General features: G+C 35.7%; 1 protein-coding gene across 1 annotated transcript in view; it reads left to right on the top strand.

Moving 5' to 3' along the window:
• LOC103079721 (E3 ubiquitin-protein ligase UBR3-like) overlaps positions 1 to 23513 on the top strand; it is a gene marked incomplete at its 5' end in the record, with an annotated part of 116276 nt that overhangs the window by 88453 nt on the left and 4310 nt on the right. Inside the window, 3 exons of the mRNA XM_007465781.1 lie at positions 5454 to 5561; positions 5686 to 5811; positions 19094 to 19273. Of these exons, the coding sequence (XP_007465843.1) occupies positions 5454 to 5561; positions 5686 to 5811; positions 19094 to 19273 (414 nt within the window). The remainder of the gene's footprint in view (positions 1 to 5453; positions 5562 to 5685; positions 5812 to 19093; positions 19274 to 23513) is intronic.

The following is a 23513-nucleotide window of genomic DNA, read 5'->3' as shown; positions in this document are numbered from 1 at the left end:
AAAATTGTGCAAGTTTAGTTAAATGTAAGTATTTTCAGTGGCTTGAAAACAAATGGGATACTATGGAACCAAAGTATCCTATGTATACCAAAGTATACTTTGGAACCAACTGTATACTATGAAACCAACTGAGTGAATAGTTTGGCGTAGAGGTAGGTGAAATAAGAAGATTACTTTCCTGTTTATTTGGGGAAGTTGGTAGGAAAAAATAATAAGTATAGTGTAAATTGAACCTTTTCTTTGGTTTATAGACTCTTAAAGAAGTTTTAAACCTCATTGAAAAGTTTCTGTTAAAATCATATCTACTTGTATTAAAGGAGAGAAAACCAATTATAGATATTGATACATGAAATGTATTCAATATAACCTTCACTTTTTTCACTAGTTTAGTCCCAAATCATGATTATGTGTACAGAAATTTAATGTAGTATCATTATGAAGTTTGTTATATCTTAATTTAGGGATACTGGTTGTTGGCCATTGAACCTGAGTGCTAGGCCAAGTTCCTGCCACTAAATAAAGATATTACTTTTTTGTTCAAGACATAAAAACTCTCTGAACCTCAGCCTTGTCATAGGTAAATGAGAAATTAAGAACATATGATTTATAAGGGCCCCTCTATTTCTAAAATTCTGTTATTTGAAATAACAAAATGAATTTCTGTCTTTTCCTTCAGTGATTTTTTTCCTCCTTGTTTCTAGTTGTTTTGTGGATAATTTTGCCTTCTGCAATTATCTTTCTTTTTTCTAAATATTCTTTTAGTCTCCCTGAGTGCACTCTAATCTGATATTGAGATTGTTTGTATTCAAATCAGGTGTAACAGGTTTCTCTGCTGTGTCATTGTGTAAATGTTTCTTTAGTAAGTTGTCTAGCCATGAAAAAGTACACATTTAAAACATTTTCTGATATAGTTTGGGTCTAAATCTATTCATCTGACTGTTCACTAAAATGACACCTACTGACAGAAAATTAGACAATTGTAAATCTATGATGGAAGGAACATGAAGTAATTTAGGTAACTTCTGTCAGTTTTCTTTCTCAATTTGATCAGTTAGCTATTTTTTAAAATACTTAATAAAACATTTAATATAAGGCAGATTCTTATCAGAACATAAATTAGAAATTTATAGCCATATAAATTGCTTCAGTGAATGAAAACAAAAAATTATGATATTCTGCAGGTTGGTTTGCCACATTATTAGCTTTTTCTGCCATAAATCTAAACATTTAGGTATATAGGATTGTAAATAATAATATTTATGGGGGCTTCCCTGGTGGCGCAGTGGTTGAGAGTCCGCCTGCTGATGCAGGGGACACGGGTTCGTGCCCTGGTCCGGGAAGATCCCACATGCCGCGGAGCGGCTGGGCCCGTGAGCCATGGCCGCTGAGCCTGCACGTCCGGAGCCTGTGCTCCGCCACGGGAGAGGCAACAGTGAGAGGCCCGCGGACCGCAAAGAAGAAAAAAGAAAAAGATATTTATGAATAATGAAATATCACTGTGATTTCTGTATCATTCATTCCTCCTTTAAAAAATTTCCTTCTTCCTTTAGTTCTTCCCTCCTCTCACTCCCTTCCTTGTTTTCTTTCTTCATTGAGTCTCATTCATTTCATCCTTATCCTCAGGTATGATAATTCCAATGAAAACAGATCTAATCTGGTAAAATAAAATACATAGGTAGTGTGTATTTTTCAAAGGGATTTTAGAGTTAATTTGATAATGAGGTTTAGTTATTTGGAAAAATCATCATTATAGTTAGTATAAATTTTGATCTTTCGGTGAGTGGAATTTCTGTTAAGAGTTTTTATACCAGGATTTCTTAATCTGGGGTCCTTTCCCTTTGTTTCGTTTTGGGAAGTAGGACCATAGGATCCAGCATACACTCAAAGGGCCTGCCACCCCAAAAAGTTTAAGAAGCACTATAATTTTTTCTTTTTTAAAATAAATTTATTTATTTATTTTTGGCTCTGTTGGGTCTTCGTTGCTGCACGCAGGCTTTCTCTAGTTGCGGTGAGTGGGGACTACTCTTCATTGCAGTGCACGGGCTTCTCACTGCGGTGGCTTCTCTTGCTGCGGAGCACAGGCTCTAGGTGCACGGGCTTCAGTAGTTGTGGCACACGGGTTCAGTAGCTGTGGCTTGTGGGCTCTAGAGCGTAGGCTCAGTAGTTGTGGCACATGGGCTTAGCTGCTCTGCGGCATGTGGGCTCTTCCTGGACCAGGGCTCGAACCAATGTCCCCTGCATCAGCAGGTGGATTCTTAACCACTGTGCCACCAGAGAAGTCCCTAGAAGCACTATGGTTTAGACAAAGCATCTACCCAAAACAGCATCTGTTGCATCTCTCAACTCTTAATTCTTTTCTTTATTTAACTCACATACTTCTGCCACTTCTCCCACATTCTTCTTCTGATCATGATCCTGGGTCTTTCATCCATGGTCTCAGAAATCCTCTTCTTAAGCTTTATATATTTAAAAAAAAGAAAAGCTTTACTTCTTAAAGCTTATCTTAGCTTTACCAAGGAGCCTACTCTTTGCTTTATTTAAATATTGCTTATATAAAATATGGTTTTCTAAGACTTCTTATGTATGAAATAAAATTATTTTCTTATCTAATACTCTTCTAATGGGAAGAGTTCTCAATACAAAACAGTGACTACTACATTATATTTGACTTTCTGATCTGATATAGTACCTCCTTTAAGTAAAAAAAAATACTTAAAATGTATCTGATAATAATAATTTAAAAAATAATTATTGCTCAATAACTTGCTTGGGTGATCTGAGTATCATTTGTTTCTTATTGGAGGATATTTTCCCCATAATTTGGAAAGTATTATACTTGAAATACTTTTCTGTTGTTATGCTCTATAAATCTCTTACTCATAAGAGTATATTGAATTAGGCTTTTAGTCTGTCTTGTATATTTTCAAAACTTTAAATATGTCACATTGATTAATAAGCAGCAAAATTGTGGTAATATTTTCTTTTGAATTGCCTATTCAAGAACTACTCTGATTAAATCAATTCTAAAAACATAACATGTTGCTGTTTTGATATTCAGTGGGATATTGATTCTTGTAAATTATATGTAACCTGCAGGTCATCATATTTGGCAAGTGATCATCCTGTTGATTAATTAGGCAGGGGTGGGGTGGGTCACATGATACAAGGATAGCAGTTGCTGAGTCAGGGACTTTTTATAGTTTATTCAGGACATGATAACACTACATGGCTACATGATATGGCAGAAAGCAGAGGAGTAATTTAAAAATAATGCAAAGAATTGATTATTAAAAGAGAGACATCCAGGCAAGTTCCAAGGTCAAAAACTCCATTACCAAAATAAATTCCATCAATTAACCACCAGGTATTATTGCTCAGAGTTTTGTTATGCAAAGGGAGACATAGAAGATATAAAGCATAGTTCCTGACATTTTGGAATTTACAGTCTAGTTGAAGAGAGCACAGTAACATGTGAGAAAGAAAGACAGTATCATCAAACAACAAATTCTGTGGTCCTGACTATTAGTGCCTTAAAAATTCAGGATAAACTTATATCCCATAGTGTTTACTCAGTTCTTATATTTTACTATTTAAAAAATATAGTTAGGGACTTCCCTGGTGGTGCAGTGGTTAAGAATCCTCCTGCCAGTGCAGGGAAAACGAGTTTGAGCCCTGGTCTGGGGAGATCCCACATGCCGCGGAGCAACTAAGCCCGTGCGCCACAACTACTGAGCCTGTGCTCTAGAGCCCGCGAGCCACAACTACTGAGCCCGCAAGCCACAACTACTGAAGCCCACGCACCTAGAGCCCATGCTCTGCAACAAGAGAAGCCACCGTGATGAGAAGCCCACACACCACAACGAAGAGTAGCCCCCACTTGCTGCAACTAGAGAAAGCCTGCGCGCAGCAACGAAGACCCAATGCAGCCATAAATAAATAAATAAACGAATGAATAAATAATAAAAGATAATATAAAAAATTTAAAAATTAAAAACATAGTTAATGAATAAACATCACAGCAGATTTATTACTTTAAGATTATACTTGCCTGTAATTTGCAACAACTTTTAATGTCTCAGTGAATATAAAAAGTGTATTTCTTTATGTGCAAAAACCTTATTGAAATAAATTTAAATTTATAAATAGCCATTTTTTTCCTTTCTTATAAAAAGTATAGTCATTAAGCTTAATTAATTTGTAGATTGTTATTTAATGTTATCTGTAATTCTGTAATAAACATATGGTCCTATTTATTTATTTATCTTATTTTTTGCGGTACGCGGGCCTCTCACTGTTGTGACCTCTCCCATTGCGGAGCACAGGCTCCAGACGTGCAGGCTCAGTGGCCATGACTCACGGGCCTAGCCACTCCGCAGCCTGTGGGATCTTCCCAGACCAGGGCACGAACCCGTGTCCCCTGCATTGGCAGGCGGACTCTCAACCACTGCGTCACCATGGAAGCCCGGTCCTATTTATTTTTACATTAAGTTGTTTTAACAAATTCTATTCAAGGAATTTGAGTAAAACTATAAACGAAAAACATTTGGGGTCCATGTTATATTTCATGCATGTATGATTTTATCACTGTAACGAGTATATATATACTTCTATTAGTTTTTTGCACACCACTCTATAAACATTTTTTTCTGTAGCTCAAATTTGTCATATTTACTGCCTATAAAATATTCTGATATTGCATAATTTAGGTAACTGCTTCACCTTTTTTAAAAAAATAAATCTATTTATGTATTTATTTTTGGCTGCGTTGGGTCTTCGTTGCTGTGCGTGGGCTCTCTGTAGTTGCAGTGAGCGGGGGCTACTCTTTGTTGTGGTGAGCGGGCTTCTCATCGCAGTGGCTCCTCTTATTGCGGAGCACGGCCTCTAGGCTCGTGGGCTTCAGTAGTTGTGGCTTGTGGGCTCTAGAGCGCAGGCTCAGTAGTTGTGGTGCATGGGCTTAGTTGCTCCACAGCATGTGGGATCTTCCCAGAGCAGGGCTTAAGCCCATGTCCCCTGCATTGGCAGGTGGATTCTTAACCAGACAAGTCCAATAATTGCTTCACTTCTTTTGGTCATTTCTAATTTTTCACTATTATAATGCTTCATTGAATGTCATGGGCATAAAGTTCTTCTCTTCTCTTTAGATTATTTCCTTAGGAAGAATTTCCAGGAGTGAGAATTTCTGGGACAAAAGATATGATATAGATATGTTCATTTACACATGTATTATGTAACTTATATGCTGTCTTTTAAAGAAGTATTGGAATAGCTTTCATCACCTATCCAAATTCATAGTGAATCCAGAGGTGTACTGTTGTACACAGATTTTGGGAAAGTGAAGTTTACATGCTTGAAAAGTAATGTAATCATGATTATACTCTACTCATTAAAAGGTATTCTTTCCAATGTAAATGGTTTTGTAATTTTCAGTGACTAATGGAATTAATTTTTTCCAGAATACATGTGATGCAGAGAAGTCTTATGAAGTCTTATTGAGCTTTGTGATAAGGGAACTATCTAAAGGAAAGTTATACCATGAAGAAGGAACGCAGGAGTGTGCAACGGTATGTTCTCTATGACCAGATGTAGTGGTTATTTAAAAATTTAGATTTTCTTGCCATTATGAATATTACTGTTTGTTATGTCTATTATAGAACGAATTGTTCTGACTTTCTTTTTTAACTTTAGATTAGCCCTATTGCTTGGTCTCCTGAATCCACGGAAAAATACTTACAGGACTTCTGCTTACATTTCCTCAGAATCACCAGCCTTCTTCAGCACCACCTTTTTGGGGAAGATTTACCTAGCTGCCAGGTATAATTTGTGGTAGAGAGTAGGGAGCCTTTTTTTTTTTTAAACAATTATCTAATTTTAAAAAATATACTGACATATAATACTTACATCTATTATATATCCAGAACTGTCATACAGGTATATGTCAGTCTAACTCAAAGGAATAAATATTTAGAATATTTACTATTATTGTTACTTATGTATTTGTTAGCATCTACCCATTTTTATGGTAATATTACTAATATTTGACATTCGAGGAGTTTCTGATTAGATCTGTGGTAATAAACACCCAGTACTTGAACAGAAGATAGTATTCATATTAATATATTTATCACTAATCGTCATTGGCTTTTAATATCCTTTTTAAAGGGTGTCATGTTATGTTGGCCAGCAAGCTGGTTGTTTGAATATCTGATGGCATTTATGTAATTTTAGAATTGCAAGATATTCAATTTGTAGCCAATTAAAACTTGGATGAATGAATTATCACTGGTTTAATCTATTTTGTAAAACTGTGGGTCAGTGTGAGTAGGCAAGAAAGTGACAGAGTAGGAAACCAGAAGGTAAGTAAACCAAACTGTGTTTATAGGATTATGTCCCTGACATTATCTGCCATTCATTTCCAGGGAATTTGATGTGAGAGTTAAGTCACTTATATTTATGGTCTTTGAAGCCTGCATGTGGTATATCAGAATTAAGCTGTTGATTGTTCCTTCTCTCTTAAATAATTGACCATTGCATTAAATAGTTTGGATTCCTTGGTTTTTATCAAGTGATTCAAGATAAACTCTGCACATTTGTCCCCAAAACATTCTATTTAGAGTTCTAAGATATTGAACAAATTAAAAATATTCATCCATTAGGTATTTTCTTTCATAGTTATTTATTTTTAAATTTGAACTTAAAAGCATGTTTCCTTCTGGCATGTGAAGCATAGAGAAGGTTAATCAAACAAAATCTACTACTTCATCAGCTTTGCTTTCTTCACATTTAAAAACCAAAGGCTGTGGTTCTTTGTGTTCTTGTTACCTTTGTGTTCTTGTATTCTTGGTTTATTTTGTCATTTGTTTTTACTGGAGGGTATTTTTCTCCCATAAACTGAGAAGTACCTGGAAGCAGAAGCTCTTGTATTGAGCACTGAAAATTAATCGGGGGCTTGGGTGTACAGCGATGCCTATAGTAGAGCACTGGGAATATACTTAGACCAAGGAAGAAATTTATCTATTAGGAGGCATGAAAAGGAATGGTGTGACATAGTGTCAGAAAGACAGGTTAAGGGGAAATTGTGGTGGATCTTGAATTTCACATGAAAGGAATTTGGACCACTGAAAGGTTTTTGGACAAAAATGTGACGTGATTCAAATTTTATTTCAGCATGAAACCTCATTCCAATATAAGACATTTTGTGAGCTGTGAGGATTGGAGGAACTAGGAATGGTAAAGCCAGTTGGGAAAGGAAATATTAGAAATAGAAGAGGATAGGAAGCAATTAAAGATTTCAGAGATGAAATAGTAAGGATTTGACAGCTAGTTGAACATGTAGGAGTCAAGGGAGAAGAAGGAAGCATACTGTACTTGGTTTTTGAGCCTGGGAGATTTGAGCCGTTATGGTACAGTTGATGGAGGAAGAATATGGAGCAGTTTTGTGTGGGCCGAGATGAAAGTATTTTGCATATATTCAATTTGAGGGGTTGGTTGGATTATTTGAGTTAAGTGGATATATTCACCTGAAGTGAGAAAAGTAAGATTACAACTTTAGATAGAAATTTGCTCTTTCTGTTTAGAGTTCTGTCATCTGTGTAATCTTTTTTTGCTTTTAAGTATATATGTAATACATAAAAATGTATGTAATTATAGAAATACATGAATATATAATATAGAAATATAACTATACAGTTAGATATTTGCTTGCTCTTCTACTTTATTCACTTTGGCTTTTTTGTTTCTATTAATCATGATAGTATGCTATAGATGGGTATAATATTATGCCTACTTTTAACTTTTGTGGATTTGACATGTTTTTCTTTATGTCACTTTCTTTCATTTGGAGTATTTTGTTTCACCCATTCATATCTCATACGTTTATCCAAAAACTTTTATTAAAATTTATTCTTTTGCTCCCTTTGATTCTAATTGCAAATCTACTCACTCAGCAGTTTTCTCTTAATGTTTTCTTCTTTATTTCTTGAAGTTAACTCAGGAATCATTCATTCATAGCCCTTTGTTTCATTTGGGGGAGAAAGGACTAAACATTTATTTGTTCAAAGGTATTTACAAAGCAGTTTATAATGGCTGGCTGTTTCTTAACTAGCTTATAAACTAGGTTTTCACTTTACAGTGAGGAAACTGAAGGATGAAGACACATCTAAGCTAGTAGGTCAGTTAGAGGTAGAATTTACCACATTCATCTGATAGTATATATATTTTTCCCCTTGTTCACTTCTTTAACTGAAATTATCTTTTCAATTTTGAGAGGAAAGATGGAGGTGCATATGCACGGAATTCAGTTGATCACACTCCTCAGCTTTGGCATACTAAGTATTAGTGCCTCTAATATTATTCTCCCTTTGTTCCCCACATGATAGCTTATCCCTTACTTCTCAGAAGTAATGTGTATGTCAATATAAACTGCATATAGTGTTATTTTGTGTTTGTTTAACTTGTATAACTGGTGTTGTGCTATAAATCTTGTATCTTTCTTACTTTCTTCGTGCTAAATATTATATCATTTAGACCTAATCATGTAGCTCGAGATAATTCTTTCTTATTTCTTCATAGTGGTATTCCAATATATGTGTATTCCACATTTTACTTACTCCTCATTGGTGAACATCTAGGCTGCCTTCAAATCTTTGCTACCATGAAAAAAAATAAACTGCTGCAATGAACCTAATGTTTTGTATACTTTTAAACTTTCTCTGGATTCTATACCTAGCTAGCTATGGGATTGCCTATGTATGTATGGGATACATTCTGCCTCCTTGCCTTCTAACATGGCTGCTCAAGGTTCACATTCCCATTTGCATTGTGTGAGCGTTCTTGTTTTCTACCCTATACTTGCTAGCACTTTTATTATCCAGTGTTCTAATATTTGCCAGTCAGATGGGGGTAAAGTATATGCTTATGGTTAATTTACTTTGCATTTCTCTAATATAAATGCAATTGATCATCAGTCCATGTACTTTTTAGGCATTTAAGTTTTCCTCTGTATATTTCCTATTCCTATTCTTTGAGCATTTAAAAAAATTGGGGTTTCTGTCACTATCTTGCTATTGCTTTGTCAGTTTTGCAGATATCTTTTTTTTTTTTTTTTTGCAGTATGCAGGCCTCTCACTGCTGTGGCCTCTCCCGTTGCGGGGCACAGGCTCCGGACGCGCAGGCTCCGTGGCCATGGCTCACGGGCCCAGCCGCTCAGCGGCATGTGGGATCTTCCCGGACCGGGGCACGAACCTGTGTCCCGAACCCGTGTCCCCTGCATCGGCAGGCGGACTCTCAACCACTGCGCCACCAGGGAAGCCCTGCAGATATCTTTTAACAGACTTTGTATTGCCCTTTGTGGAACAGAAATATTTAATTTTAATGTTGTCAGAGCTATCACTTTTTTATTTATAACTTATGCTTTTGGAATCTTATTTTTAAAATCCTTCTCCAGTCTGAGATTATAAAGTTATTTTATATTTTCTTCTCTTATTTTTATAGTTTTGTCTTTACATTTATATTTTTCATTTAATCTGGTTTATTTTGTAGTAAAGTATGAAGTAAAGATCTAATTTTTTCTCCATTTGATGAGGCAGTTTTCCTAAGACTATTTACAAAATGATCTATTTATAAAATAACCTGACTTTTTCATACTAATTTCTTATGCTAACATGTTTCTATATTTCTGGGTTCTTTGTTGTATACTACTGACCTATTTGTTCCTATACTAGTAGCACACTCTTACCAATGGTTTTATTGTAGACATTATATCTGGCAGGGTGAGTTTCACTTTTTTTTTCCTTCTAATATCTTTTTGCCAAATGCTTTTTTCTAAAATTTTTTGCTGGTTAGCTATATATGCACCTTTATTCTTATATATAAATGTTATATCAATTCGTAACTATCTTTCCAAACTCCTACAAGCTGTTAGATGAGAACCTCTTTGAATTATCGTTTTAAGGCATTGAACATAGTTTTTATGTCCATTTATTCAGGTCTTCTTTTAATATTTTCATAGAATTTTAAAATTGTCATCTTAAAGTCTGGTATTTTTTATAAAGCTAATCTAGAGGCTTTATGGTTTTAGTTTCTATTTAAATGATATCTTGTTTTCTGTAACATTCTCTGATTACTCCTTGCTGGTATAAAATAATACTATTGATTTTTGTATGTTCTTATGACTGGGCACTTGCTGAACTATCTATTAATTCTAGTAGTTTGCCTGTTGATTCTTTTAGGTATTCTGTGTATCATATCATCTTAAAATAATGACAGTATCATCCCTTCCTTTCAAATCTTTATTTCTCTATTGTTGTCTTAATGCATGTCCAGTACTATTTTGAGCAGTGAAAGTAATAGGCAGTATCCTTTTTTGTGCCCTACCCCAAAGAGAATGCTTTTAAAGTTTCCTGTGTATGTCTGTTTGTTTTATTGTAAATGGAATCATTTAAAATTACATTTTCCAATATGTTGCTAAAATGGAGAAATCCAGTTGGAATTTTTGAACGTTAATCTTCTGTATTTAGCCACCTTGCTAATGAATTCAGTGATTATTTCTAATAGCTAGGACGCTCTTGAGTTTAATAATACACTTTTTTTTTTTGATGTTGGGGGTAGGAGTTTATTAATTAATTAATTTATTTTTGCTGTGTTGGGTCTTCGTTTCTGTGTGAGGGCTTTCTCTAGTTGTGGCAAGTGGGGGCCACTCTTCATCGCAGTGCGCGGGCTTCTCACTATCGCAGCCTCTCTTGTTGCGGAGCACAGGCTCCAGACGCGCAGGCTCAGTAGTTGTGGCTCACGGGCCTAGTTGCTCCGCGGCATGTGGGATCCTCCCAGACCAGGGCTCAAACCCGTGTCCCCTGCATTAGCAGGCAGATTCTCAACCACTGCGCCACCAGGGAAGCCCAGTAATACACTTTTTAAACAAACATTTTGTTATCCACGGGACATCATCAAGAATGGTACCTGGTACATGTTCTGACACAGAAGCCTGCTCTCCACACAAATCTATTAGACTTTCCTTATTTAGTTAAATATCTTAGTCTACCACTATTTCTAGTACCATATTGGGGCTGATTTTAGTAACTCATGTGGTTCTCTTTATCTTTGCTCCAACTTAATTGCATCTTCTCTTATTTGTACTCTAATTCTGGAATTATTAACAGAGGGACTGGAGGTAGTTTTTTGAATTCCATAGCATTGTTTGTAAACTGTTTGTGTATGTGTATTTTTCTTGGAAGAAAATAGTTATCAGATTATTATAGGTGGATTATCCACCCACCCTCCAAAGTTGAAAAACCACTGCTCTAATATATCTCCTTTAATTCTTTTGTCTTTCTTCTATCTGTCAAAAGTAGTTTCTCTTCAAGTATAATGATAGCTAGCATTTATTGTACACTGACTACATGCTAAGCATTGTTTTAAGTGCTTTGCATTTAAATTCATTTAAGCTTCACAAAACTATGAGGTAGCTGTTATAATCTTCACTTTACAGACAAGAAAACAGGCACAGAAAGATGAGTGACTTGCTCAAGGTTCACAGCTAGTAAGTAAAGCTGCTGGAATTCAAGCACATTTAGTCCAGATGCCAAATCTGTACTATTAACATCTGAGCTATGCTGCTGCTTAGTACACAAATCAGTTTTTGAGGTGAACATGTTATTTTCTTCTAGTTTTAAGTCTGTAAAAGCCACTATCTTATTGCATATTATACTCTCTTTGATCTCAATATGAATACTCCATAGACATTTCTTAAAGTATAATAATGTAGTGATTGATTTGTTGATAGTCGAATAGACATACAAGAATAGCAGACAAAATTGAAAACATCTCAAGTGTCCATCAGTGAGAAACTGGTTAAATAAATTGTGGTTTATTCATACAATGGCATACTCTGCAGAAGAAAAAAGAATAGAAAGTTTTCTATGTGCTAATATGGAAAAATCTCAAAAATATATTAAGTATCCCAAGGCAAGGTGTGCTTTTATTAAATGAAAATAGAGGAAAAATAATGGTACTGATGTTTGCTTGTGTGTGTGTATGTATGATACTCTGGAAAAATACGTTAAGAATTATGGTCAGTTCTTACCGAGGAGTTGGGTTAGTGAGTTTGAGGTTTGGATAGAAGGGAAAAAAGAATGGTGGAGAGACTTTTTTAAAAACAGTATCTTTTTATACTTCTAGATTTTAAATAGTGTAAATATACCACTGCAATAATTTATAGGAAAAAAAGTATTTATTTTTTGAACAGTTAATGTATTCACATTTTTTAAAATTCAAAAGGTACAAGAAGATATTCTATGGAAAAAAAATCTCTGTTTACCCCTTTCACTAGCCACTTGATTGCTGCCCAGTTGCTATCAGTTTCCTCTGTATTATTCCAGAGACATTTTATGCATATACAAGAAATATGTGTGTGGGGGGAGGGTGTATTTTTTTTTCTTTTAGTCCTCTTTTTATACGTTGTTCTTCGGCTTGCATTTTTTTTCCCTTAAGAGTGTATCTTGGAGAGCATTTCATATTCAGTACATGAAGACCTTCCTCATTTTGTCTTACAGTTTCAGAATATTTCATGTATGATATACCAGGTTGTATTTAATTAGTCCCCTATTAATAAACATTTGGGTTATTTTGAGTCCTTTGCTATTTACAAATGATACCGCAATGAATGATAGTATACACAAGTTATTTTGCATGTTTTTGATTGTATTTGTAGGATAAATTCTTAGAAGTAGCTGAGTAATATTCCATTGTATATATGTACCACATTGGGAAGCTGCTGTATAGCACAGGGAGCTCGGCTCAGTGCTCTGTGATGACCTAGATGGGTGGGATGGGGGGGGCGATGGGAGGGAAGTCCAAGAGGGAGAGGATGTATGTATACATATAGCTGATTCACGTCATTGTACAGCAGAAACTACCACAACTTTGTAAAGCAATTATACTCCAAAAAAAAAAAAAAGTTTATGCACACACACACACAAAAATCCTTAGAAGTGATTTGCTGTTTCAGCATTTGCATACTTTTGTAGTTTTGATGGTTATTGCCAGAGTGCCTTTCATTGAAGTTGTACCAGTTATGTTAACACCAGTGATGTGTGAAAGTTTCCCTGTACTTGTGTCTACTTAATGTGTTATCATACTATTTAATCTTTGCCTCTAGATCTTTGGTCTAGGTAAAATAGCTCAATGTAGATTTTTTTTTTTTAAGATTGTTTCAATTTATATTTTTCCTAAGGTTGAGCATTTTCCTTATGCAGAGCCATTTAGTTTTCTTTACTATGACCTACTTGTTACATGCTTCTTTTGAAAATAATTAGGAAATGAAAATGACTGGGAAAATCATTTAGTATCTGATCTTTAAAAAAGTATCTCATGATTTTTTCTTTGTGTAGAATAATCTGCCACTCTCATCTATTTTGTCCAAGTCAAATGATAGGGAGGAATGAGAAACTTTTCTTTCATTTTTTTCTTCTTTTATAAATTTTTCCTCAGGTTTCTTTCATTTTAGTGACCCACTTTTGGATTCAACATCTGCTTCATGAGAGGCCAAGTAATCCTGAAGTAGTCTGTGAATCCCAGGGGGAAAAATACATTTATGTAGATCTTTGTTCATTTTTATCCATTGTTGGATATCCTGTCATAAAGAAGATGAAAAAGTATTGCTATTTTCCTACCATTAGTAGTTCCCATTGTCTCAAGTTGTTTTTGTTCCTTACATTAGAACATAAATGCCCTCTCTAAGTAGAGCAGGAAGATATAACAGCTGTAAATATATATGCACAAAACAACAAAACCCCAAATTACATAAAGCAGAAATTGACAGAATTGAAAGAAGAAATAGACAATCCACAATTATACCTGGAAACTTCAGTGTTTTTTCTTAGTAATCAATAACAGGTAGATAGAAAATCAACAGGGATAAATGAGACCGGAACCATACTATCAGTCAGCTTGATATAATTGACATCTATAGAATACTCCACCAAACAATATCAGAATGCATATTTTTTACAAGTACACATGGCCCATTCACCAGAGTGTACCATATGCCAAACCATAAAGCAAGTAGCAATAAATTTAAAAGAATTGAAATCACAAAACGTATTTTCTTACCACACAGAATTAAATTAGAAGTCAGTAAAAGAAAGAAATATATAAATCCCCAAATGTGTGAGAGTTAAGCAGCACACTTCTAAATAACTTATGTATCAAAGCAGAAATCACATGGAAATCAGAAAACACATAAACTGAGTAAAAATGAAAACACAGCATAGCAAAATTGTGAAATGCCCCTAAAATAGTTCTTGGAGAGATACAGCTTCAAATGCTTATATTTAAACAGAGGAAAGGTCTAAAATCATTTTTTTTTTTTTTTTTTTTTTTGGCGGCCCGCCCGCCTCTCACTGTTGTGGCCTCTCCCGTTGCGGAGCACAGGCTCTGGACGCGCAGGCTCAGTGGCCATGGCTCATGGGCCCAGCCGCTCCGCGGCACATGGGATCTTCCCGGACCGGGGCACGAACCTGTGTCCCCTGCATCGGCAGGCGGACTCTCAACCACTGCGCCACCAGGGAAGCCCAGGTCTAAAATCGTTTATCTAAATTGTTACTTTATGAAACTAGAATAAGAGTAAATTAAACCCAAAACAAGTAAAAGAAAGGAAATTACAAAAATCAGAGCAGAAGTCAATGGATAGTAATGGAGAAACAGTAGAGAAGATCAATTAGTTCAAAATCTGGTTCTTTGCAAAGATCAATAAAATGGATACACCTAAATGTCAGGAGCTCAGCTGAGCTGGGAGAGAGAGAACTGAGCTGCTAGGTACTGGAGTGGCTGATTAAAGCAGGAAGCCACAAATGAAAGAGTTAAACCTTTAATCACTTACTGTGATAGTATAATCAAGAGGCTAAAATCAGAGAAAATGCTGATTCCCCGTTCCATCACCTTCATAGAATGAAATGGTGTACCGGTTAAGGATCAGGTGGATCAGCACAGATGTGGGAATCTGTTAAGGGAGCCGCAAACAAGGTTCTTGCAGTGTTATGAACTCTGAGGTGGAGAGGGGGGTGAAGGGGTAGGGATAGGAGGGGAAAAGTCCTGGGTACTGAGTCAGAGTGGGGAAAAGTTTCTTAAAGGTTTCAGCTTTTTCCCTTCATAAGCTGGCCTTGGCAGAAGTGTCAAAGTGACCCGTGCCCAAGGCCTCAGATAGAGGGGCCTAGGAATAAAGGCGCCAGGCCTGGGAATGTAAATGTGTGAAAGAGCATGACTGGCCAGGTGGCCTGAGACCATGATTGCAGATCCCTTCAGAGACTGCAGTGCACTGACTGTGTGCCAAGTCTGGTGGAGGGAGGACAGTTTTCACCATGAGACCTGCAAAGTAAAACCTTTGTAATTATCTGTGGTTAGACCTGAAAAAACACATATAGGTTTTTTGTTGTTTTTTTTTTAGTGGTACACAGGTCTCACTGTTGCGGCCTCTCCCGTTGCAGAGCACAGGCTCTGGATGCGCAGGCTCAGCGGCCATGGCTCACGGGCCCAACCGCTCCGCGGCATGTGGGATCTTCCCGGACTGGGGCAAGAACCCGTGTCCCCTGCATCAGCAGGCGGACTCTCAACCACTGCACCACCAGGGAAGCACACATAGGTTTTTAACCAGGAACCAGACTCCTCACTAGATTGATATGGAAAAAAAAAAAAAGGGAGAGAGAGAAGATACAAATTACCAATATCAGGAATGAAGGAGGAAACATTCCTACAGAACCATAAGAGAATATTATGAATAACATTTGCAAACAAATTTGATAACATCGATAAAATGAACAAATTCTTTGAAAGATACAAATTACTAAAACTGACTCAAGAAGAAATAGAAAATTTTGAATAGATCTGTATTGAGTAAGGAAATTGATTTAGTTATTAAACTTCTACAATTATTATCCTGCCAAAAAATGAGATCAACAACTTTATAACAACAAAGATAACATCATGATGAATTCTATGAAAAATTTAAGGAAGAAATTTTATCAATATTATATAAACTCTTAGCAAACAGAGGAAGAAGGGACACTGCATACTTATTTTATGAGGCCAGTTTTACCAATACCCAATCCAGGCATCATGAGAAAAGAAAAGTACAAACCCATATCTCTCATGAACACAGAAGCAAAAGCCTTAATAAAATATTACCAGTAAAAAGGATAATACACCATGATCAAATGGGTTTATCCTAGGAATGCACATTGGCTCAACAACAATAAAAGATCAATAAACTTAATTCACCATATTAATAGAATACATTTTTTAAAAGCATATGATCATCTCAGTAGCCATTTGACAAAATCTAACACCCTTTCATGGTTAAAAAAAAAAAAACAACAACAAAAACACCAAGAAAAGGAATAGAAGGGAAAGTCTGATAAAGGGCACCTATGAGAAACCCATAGCTAATATCATATTTAAAAGTGAAAGGTAGAAAGCTTGCCCACAAAGATAAGAAATAAGACAAGGATGTCTGCCCTCTTCCTGTCTTTTAAGCACTATATTGGAGGTTCTAGAAAGAGCAGTTAGGCAAGAAAAAGAAATAAAAGGCATCCAGATTGGAAAGGAAGAGGGAAAACAATCTCTGTTTGCAAATTAGATGATCTTGTTTGTGGAAAATTGTAAGGAATCTCTAAAAAGCTATTAGAGCTAATAAACAAGTTTAGCAAGGTTGTAGGATACACGATAAATGTACAAAAAAAGTCAGTTGTGTTTCTGTGCATTAGCAATGAGCAGTCTGAAAATGAAATTAAGAAAATAGGGTGATGGAAGTATTCTGGAATTAGATAGTGGGTGATGGTTGCACAATTTTGTGAATATACTAAAACTCACTAAATTGTACATTTTAAAAGGATGTATTTTATGGTATACAAATTATATCAAAAAATATATTGAGAAATTATTGTATCCAGAATATATCAGGAACTCAATAATAAAAAAGCAAAAGACACAAAGTGAGCAAAAAACTGAATAGGGCACACTTCTCATCAGAATGTATATGAATGACCAACAATACATGAAAAGGTGTTCAACATCATTATTGATTAGAGTACAAATTAATGTTACAAGTGTTGGTGAGGATCTGGAGTACCTGACACTCTTCAGTCATTTGCTGGTGGGAATGCAAAATGGTATAGTCAAACTTGGAAGAAGTTTGACAGCTTCTTTAAAAAGTTAAGCATACTTACAGTACAACCCCAAAATAAATAGGTGTCTACCAAAATAAATGAAAACTTATGTCCACATAAAGACTTTTATATGAATGTTCATAGCAGACTAATTTGTAGTAGTTAAAAACTGGCAACAACCCAGAATTCCATCAACAAGCAAATGCATGAACAAAATGTGGTGTATTCATTCAGCGGAATACTACTCAGCATTAAAAAGGAATGGACTGCTGTTACACGCAATAACACGAGTGAATCTAAAAATACTGCGCTAAGTGAAAGAGGCCAGGTACAAAGGACTACATACTGTATGATTCCATTTATATGGAAATTTAAAAAATCCCCAAACTATAATGGCAGATTATAGTTGGCAGAAAGCAGATAAGAGGCAGATTGTAATGGCAGAAAGCAGATAAGTGGTTGTTTGGGGCCAGGAGTAGGGGCTGGAATTGATTGCAGAAGAGCACCAAGGAACTTTTTCAGGGGATGGAATTGTTCTAAAATTTTATTGTAGCAGTGGGTGCATGAGTATACATTTTCCAAAATTCATCAGACTTCACTTAAAGTGGGTGAATTTTATGGTATGTAAATTATACCTCAGTAAAGTTAGTTTTTAACATGCCTTATTAATGTATCTATACAAATGGGGGATTTGTGGCCTCATTTCTAGTGATTTAAAAAATTAGCATCTTTTTCAGCCTGCGTATCATTTTACTTTTTCATCTTTATTTCTTTTTTTATTTTGGCTGTGCTGCACAGCTTGTGGGATCTTAGTACCCCAACCAGGGATTGAACCTGGGTCCCAGCAGTGAAAGTGCCAGAGACCTAACCTCTGGACCGTCAGGGAGTTCCCCTTTATTTCTTCTTTATAGCGTATTTCAGAATTTTGTACTTAATCCACACAATTAGTTGTTTTGCAAACAGATGTTTGTTGAATGTCTGCTATGTGCTAAGCACCGGGAGGACAGAGCCCCTACTCCCAGGGACTACTCCCACAGTCTTAGAGGACAGGCTAATTTGTTTTTAAAGTAGAAAGTATAAATGTAAGAACTGAAGTGTTTACACAGTATAGACGTACTAATTTTATCTCAGTGGAACTAGGTAGTCTAAGGTGTCATTAAGTGGGGTCAGGAAAGGCTTCCCTGAGGAGCTGGAATTTGAAGGATGTTAGGAATTAATTGATCCAGTGGGCAGGGGAAAGTAGACTAACTTGCCTCCTAAATGGATTTTCAGTTAAATAAAGAGGGGTGGGGGGTATATTTTGGTGTTTACAAGACTAACAAACTCCTTTAAAAATCAACTTTCAAGATATGAGTCCTTGGATCATTGATTCCACTGGTTCTGTTATTACTGAGTAGAGCTTCAGATTACCTGGCAGTTAGAGCTCTCAAGTTTTTAAAAACTCCACCCTCTTTTTAAAACTGACTTTGTTTCACACTCATTCAGGGTCTAGGCAAATGATTTAGCACTGTCTGTTGTGAATTCCATGTTTTCGCTATTGTTCTTTATCCACACTGACAGTCTATGTCTTTTTAACCAAAAGTCACTTTCCCTTTGCCCCAAATTAACATTTGCTTTCATAGAGTAGCTAGGTGCTATAGGCTAGATTCATCAGATATGTGAAAACACTATTTTTAAAATAAATGTATAAATGAAGCAGATGCTATGGCACTTGGAAGTTAAATTTCAAAGAGAAACATTCTGGGAATATTGGATATAACAGCTCGGAACCTTTTCTCTCTTCTTTGCTTCTCTTACTCCCCTCACTTTATTTAGTTGACTCAGTTAAGAAAGTTTTCTTACTATCCAGAAGTAGTTGATGAGAATGACACTTTAAATATCTATAATGGGAAATGTTCATGATGAAATGTCTTGAGAATTTTATATTTCATATCTAAAAGGAAGAAGAAGAGTTTTCAGTTCTTTCCAGCTGCCTGGGACTTCTGCCAACATTTTACCAAACAGAACATCCATTCATCAGTGCCTCCTGTCTGGATTGGCCAGTTCCAGCATTTGATATTCTATCTCAGTGGTGTTTTGAGATAAATTCATTTACTGAAAGACATGCCGAACAAGGAAAGGTATGTAAAAAGAGTAATACTCACTTGCTATAGTGGTGACATGCTAATAGGTAAGAGAAGAATGAAGAATTTAAAATTTCAGGTAATCTAGTCTTGGCAGTATTTATTAAACTAATTATTTTGAAAAAATGGTTTACTTTATTTATGAGTGTAAAAGCAGAAATGTTTCAGTTAACAAAACTAAGGTATAGTATGTTACTTTTAGTTTGTTTTCGGTCATCAGGTTTTTATTGAATACCTTAAATAGTCATAGCACTATATTTGGAAGGGACAAAGGAATTTTAAGATAGACAAGGAACTTGTAAGCTTATTGGAAAGAGGACTGTCACATAAAAATTAAAGATTTGGACTTGCACATCTAAAACATCATGTCTTTAACTATAAAATTTGCTGACTCTATGCTGCCAGCTCCATGGGTAAAGGTGTTGTGTTGGAGATGAGGGAATTGGAAAGGTGGAGTGCAGGCAGTGGTGGGTGGCTCTTAGTGCCATGGTTTGGTGCTCAGACTTTCTTCTGTATAGAATTACAGTTTTTGAGAAATGGAATAATATGATGAAAGTAGTGTTTTAGGGAGGTAATTTTTGTGGCTTTTTTAGTAAGTAAAATTGATGTTATGGAGAAAGGGAAACCAGAGATTATTTAGTGGTGAAGAAAATCTGGATTATTGTTTTGATAGCCAGCAGAAATTAGACAGAATGTAACCAATGCAAGAGACACATTTGAGAAAAATATATAGTCCTTGGTGACCAAGTGTACATGACTTTAAAATCTTGAACTCAAGTCATCAGAAGAGTAGTAACTAGTATACATAGTTCTGATAGGAACCTGCTCCTGCTTAAAAACCACTGACGATGGATGTCCCATTGGCTATGGAGAAAGACAGGAATCTTTACATGGCATTCACCATCTTGCTTGCCTTTCTAACTTCATTTCATACCACTTCCCAGCCACCACCTTGCTTAAACCATGAAAGAATATTTCTTAAGTATGCTGTGCATTTTTTAAACATCTGTGCTATTGCTTATTGCTGTTACTTTTATTTAAAGCAATCTTCCTACTGTTTTCCTGTTAATCACCCATGAAGGCTTTGCTAAGATAAATGTTACCTCTTCTATAAAGCTTTATCTGAGAGTCCATCTCCCTCTATTATGTATGATAGTACTTTTGCCACTGTTTCTTAGAGTTGCCATGTTTATCACTTTTGTTTGTTTAATGTGTCTGAATGGGGACTCCACAAGGCAAAAATTGTTTCTTGTTTATTCTTGAATCCCTAGTTCCTGGAAAGTGCCTGATATAGACTAGTCACCTAATAAATATTTGTGAAACAATTAAATGGTGGATTAATGTCATTGGGAGAAATAGAACTGATGAAAGGGGAACCGATTTCAGGAAAAACGAGAATTTTAATTTAATGTCAAAGGAACAATAGAAAAATTAGTATTTCAGATGGAGGTTGTCACTAGACTTAATTCTTAAAACATTGAAGTGAATAACAAAGGCAAGGTAAGCATACATAATAAATGTCTCTGCTTTTGTTCATTTTCATTTTCTATTGAAATCCTTAAAGAGATATTATCTCATTTTATACTTTTTTTAAAAGGAAAGGAAAATTGAAGAAGTTAATTGAACCTTGTATATTATGTATAAAAATATTTTCCTATCTAGTAATTGCTTTATTCACAATTATAGCTATAATCTGAAGTTATATTTTGATGTCTGAAAACCTATGAGGAATGTCTTGGAGTAAGAGTTGGGTATTATTGTAGAACCAGGACAGGAGAAAAAGTGATGAGCATACTTAAAATTATTTTATCTTCATATGTGCCATGGGATAAGCAATAGATAAAAACGAAATCACTTGATAGTATAAGAATAAACCTACCTTTTTAGATGAATGATTATTGTTGTGAATATTGATAGAAAATAAGAATTTACCATTTAAATATATTTCATCTTTTTGTAAAATTGAGTGATAACTATTTGTTTTAGAGTCAGAACAGTAGATATTTATTTATTTATTTATACTTATGCAGAATTTTTATGTTATTTGAATGCACCCCTATCTGACCTGCATCCCTACACTTGTCCCTTCACTCTCTTCTATCTCTAACCTCAACTCTGTCCATTTGTCAACCAGATTTCTTTTTAACCAGCAACTTTAAATTTGAACAGAGAGACTTAGATAAATATAAACAGTGATTGGAGCTGAATAGTGCAACAGCTTCCCTTGAAAGATAGTCTGAATTACTGCTTCTCCTTTCTTGTAACAGCTAAGATTCTTTGATTGCAAACAGTTTGGTTGCAAACCTCTGGTCTGTTTTCTCTGAAGCGCTACTGCTAGATGACTCCATCTCAGCCACTTTCCTTCCCTATATATATGCTCCAAATTCAGATTCCTGGGAGAGAGGATCTGACTGGCCTAATTTGCATCATATGTATACCCCTGTGATGGGGCAGGATCTTGTGATGGGGCAACCCCATCAGATCTGTATGGAGCAGGAAAAGAGGTTATTTTCCAAAATAAGTCATAATGCTGTCAATGTAGGAAGGCAGATGAGGTTGCTAGACAAATTGGAAAAAACGAACACTGGTGGCCCGCTACCTTCACATCTTACCTCCCCAGCACATAGACATCCTTCTTCTCATTCACAGAGTTTCATTTCTTCCCCTGTTTAAAATGATGTAACTGTTCCCTTTACAGCCACAGATGCAGCCGCCATTTCCCAAATACCTAACCTGAAGTCATCTCCTATAGTTATATCATCAAGCTTCCCTGAATCCAGAGGCTCTGGGAGATGTCCATTCCTTCTGTGGTTTATTGTTCTTATACCCCAACGGCCTGGAAATTTTTAATTAGCACCTACTCACCCTGAATTCAGTAGTAGGAGAAAGGAAAAGAGAATGAAAAATATTACAAAAATATATGCCAAAACAAGCAAGAAAATTTTAAATTAGTCATAAAACTGTAGCTAATATACAGTCAAATATATGACTTTCTTCTTTCACCTTCTTTGACCAGCACCTCAACTGGTTGGATTTATTTGAACAAAGATGTGATCCAAACTTTATTCTGAAAGGTGTGAGCTCAGTGATTTGTCCTGTCATGCTTATATAAGACTGTACTAGTTTTGTGTGAAATGTTTACCTTTCAAGCCTGAACACGCTAAGGGTGGGGGTGAGATGTATCTCTAAGTTTCAAACATACTGATACCGGAAGTATTTCTATTTCATTTGATGAGGTCATTCCCTCCAGACAATACTGTAAGCCATTCCCTTTCTTTTCCGAGTGGTATTAGGGAACCTAGAGTGGTCAGATGACATTTAGTTTTTAATTCAGTGGAACTATTATTATGTCCCTTGTTGGCAGATGGCACACAGCCTCCTTACAATAGTACTGAAACCACAGAAGAATCCAGAATAGCAGGGAAACAGAAATTAAAGACCGAATTTTTAGGTCTAATTATGAGAGATGCCACTCTCTGGTTCCCAAACCTGTGCACTCCATCTGTAAGAGAACAATCAATCACCCTTATGTACTAGTTGCTTTTTTAGGTCGTATACCTCATTCTGTAGGAGCATATACCTCATTCAATAGGTGTTTCCTTCTAGTTGGTACCATCTAAAAATTCATCAGCAAAGTAGTTCATCATTTAAAAGACCAGTGATTTTTTTCAGATGATTGACTATATGTTAAGATCAGTTAATTCCATAGACATCCACCTATTGTGTTACATCTTTCTTTATGAAGAAAATTCTTTGATTAGAGACCATGTGGTGTGTGCTACTGGGTAATTTACAACCTAATCTGGATAAGTATCAAGTTCAATGAGGACAAATTGCTGTTCCTTCCACTGATGGAAGGTTTCCATATATAATGAACCCGTTACAGAATATGCAGTCTTTGGAGTCCGGAGTTGGGCACTGAATACTGGCAAACAGCATATTGTAAGCCCATATATTGTCCTTATCCTTGCTTCCATGGCTTCTTTATCCATGAACATATTGATAAACACTAAGCTGGATACTTAGTTATTAGACTGATTTAGATGTATTATGGCTATAAGTAATGTTAGATGATCACCATGTGAATTGCCAGCCTCCATACTGTTTCTTAAGATAATAGATTCATACTATATTTTATCTGATTTAAGTGTTAATGAAGTAGCATCTAGAAAAAAAATTAATGCTATTTCCAGTATTTTTATATAACTGCAGAAAATGAACAAAATGCCCTGTAGGG

Source organism: Lipotes vexillifer, unplaced genomic scaffold (assembly GCF_000442215.2).
Source record: "Lipotes vexillifer unplaced genomic scaffold, Lipotes_vexillifer_v1.1 scaffold1789, whole genome shotgun sequence".
In the NCBI taxonomy this organism is placed as follows: domain Eukaryota; kingdom Metazoa; phylum Chordata; class Mammalia; order Artiodactyla; family Lipotidae; genus Lipotes; species Lipotes vexillifer.
Note: the sequence above shows the minus strand (reverse complement) of the source record. Positions and strands in the feature narration are given on the sequence as shown.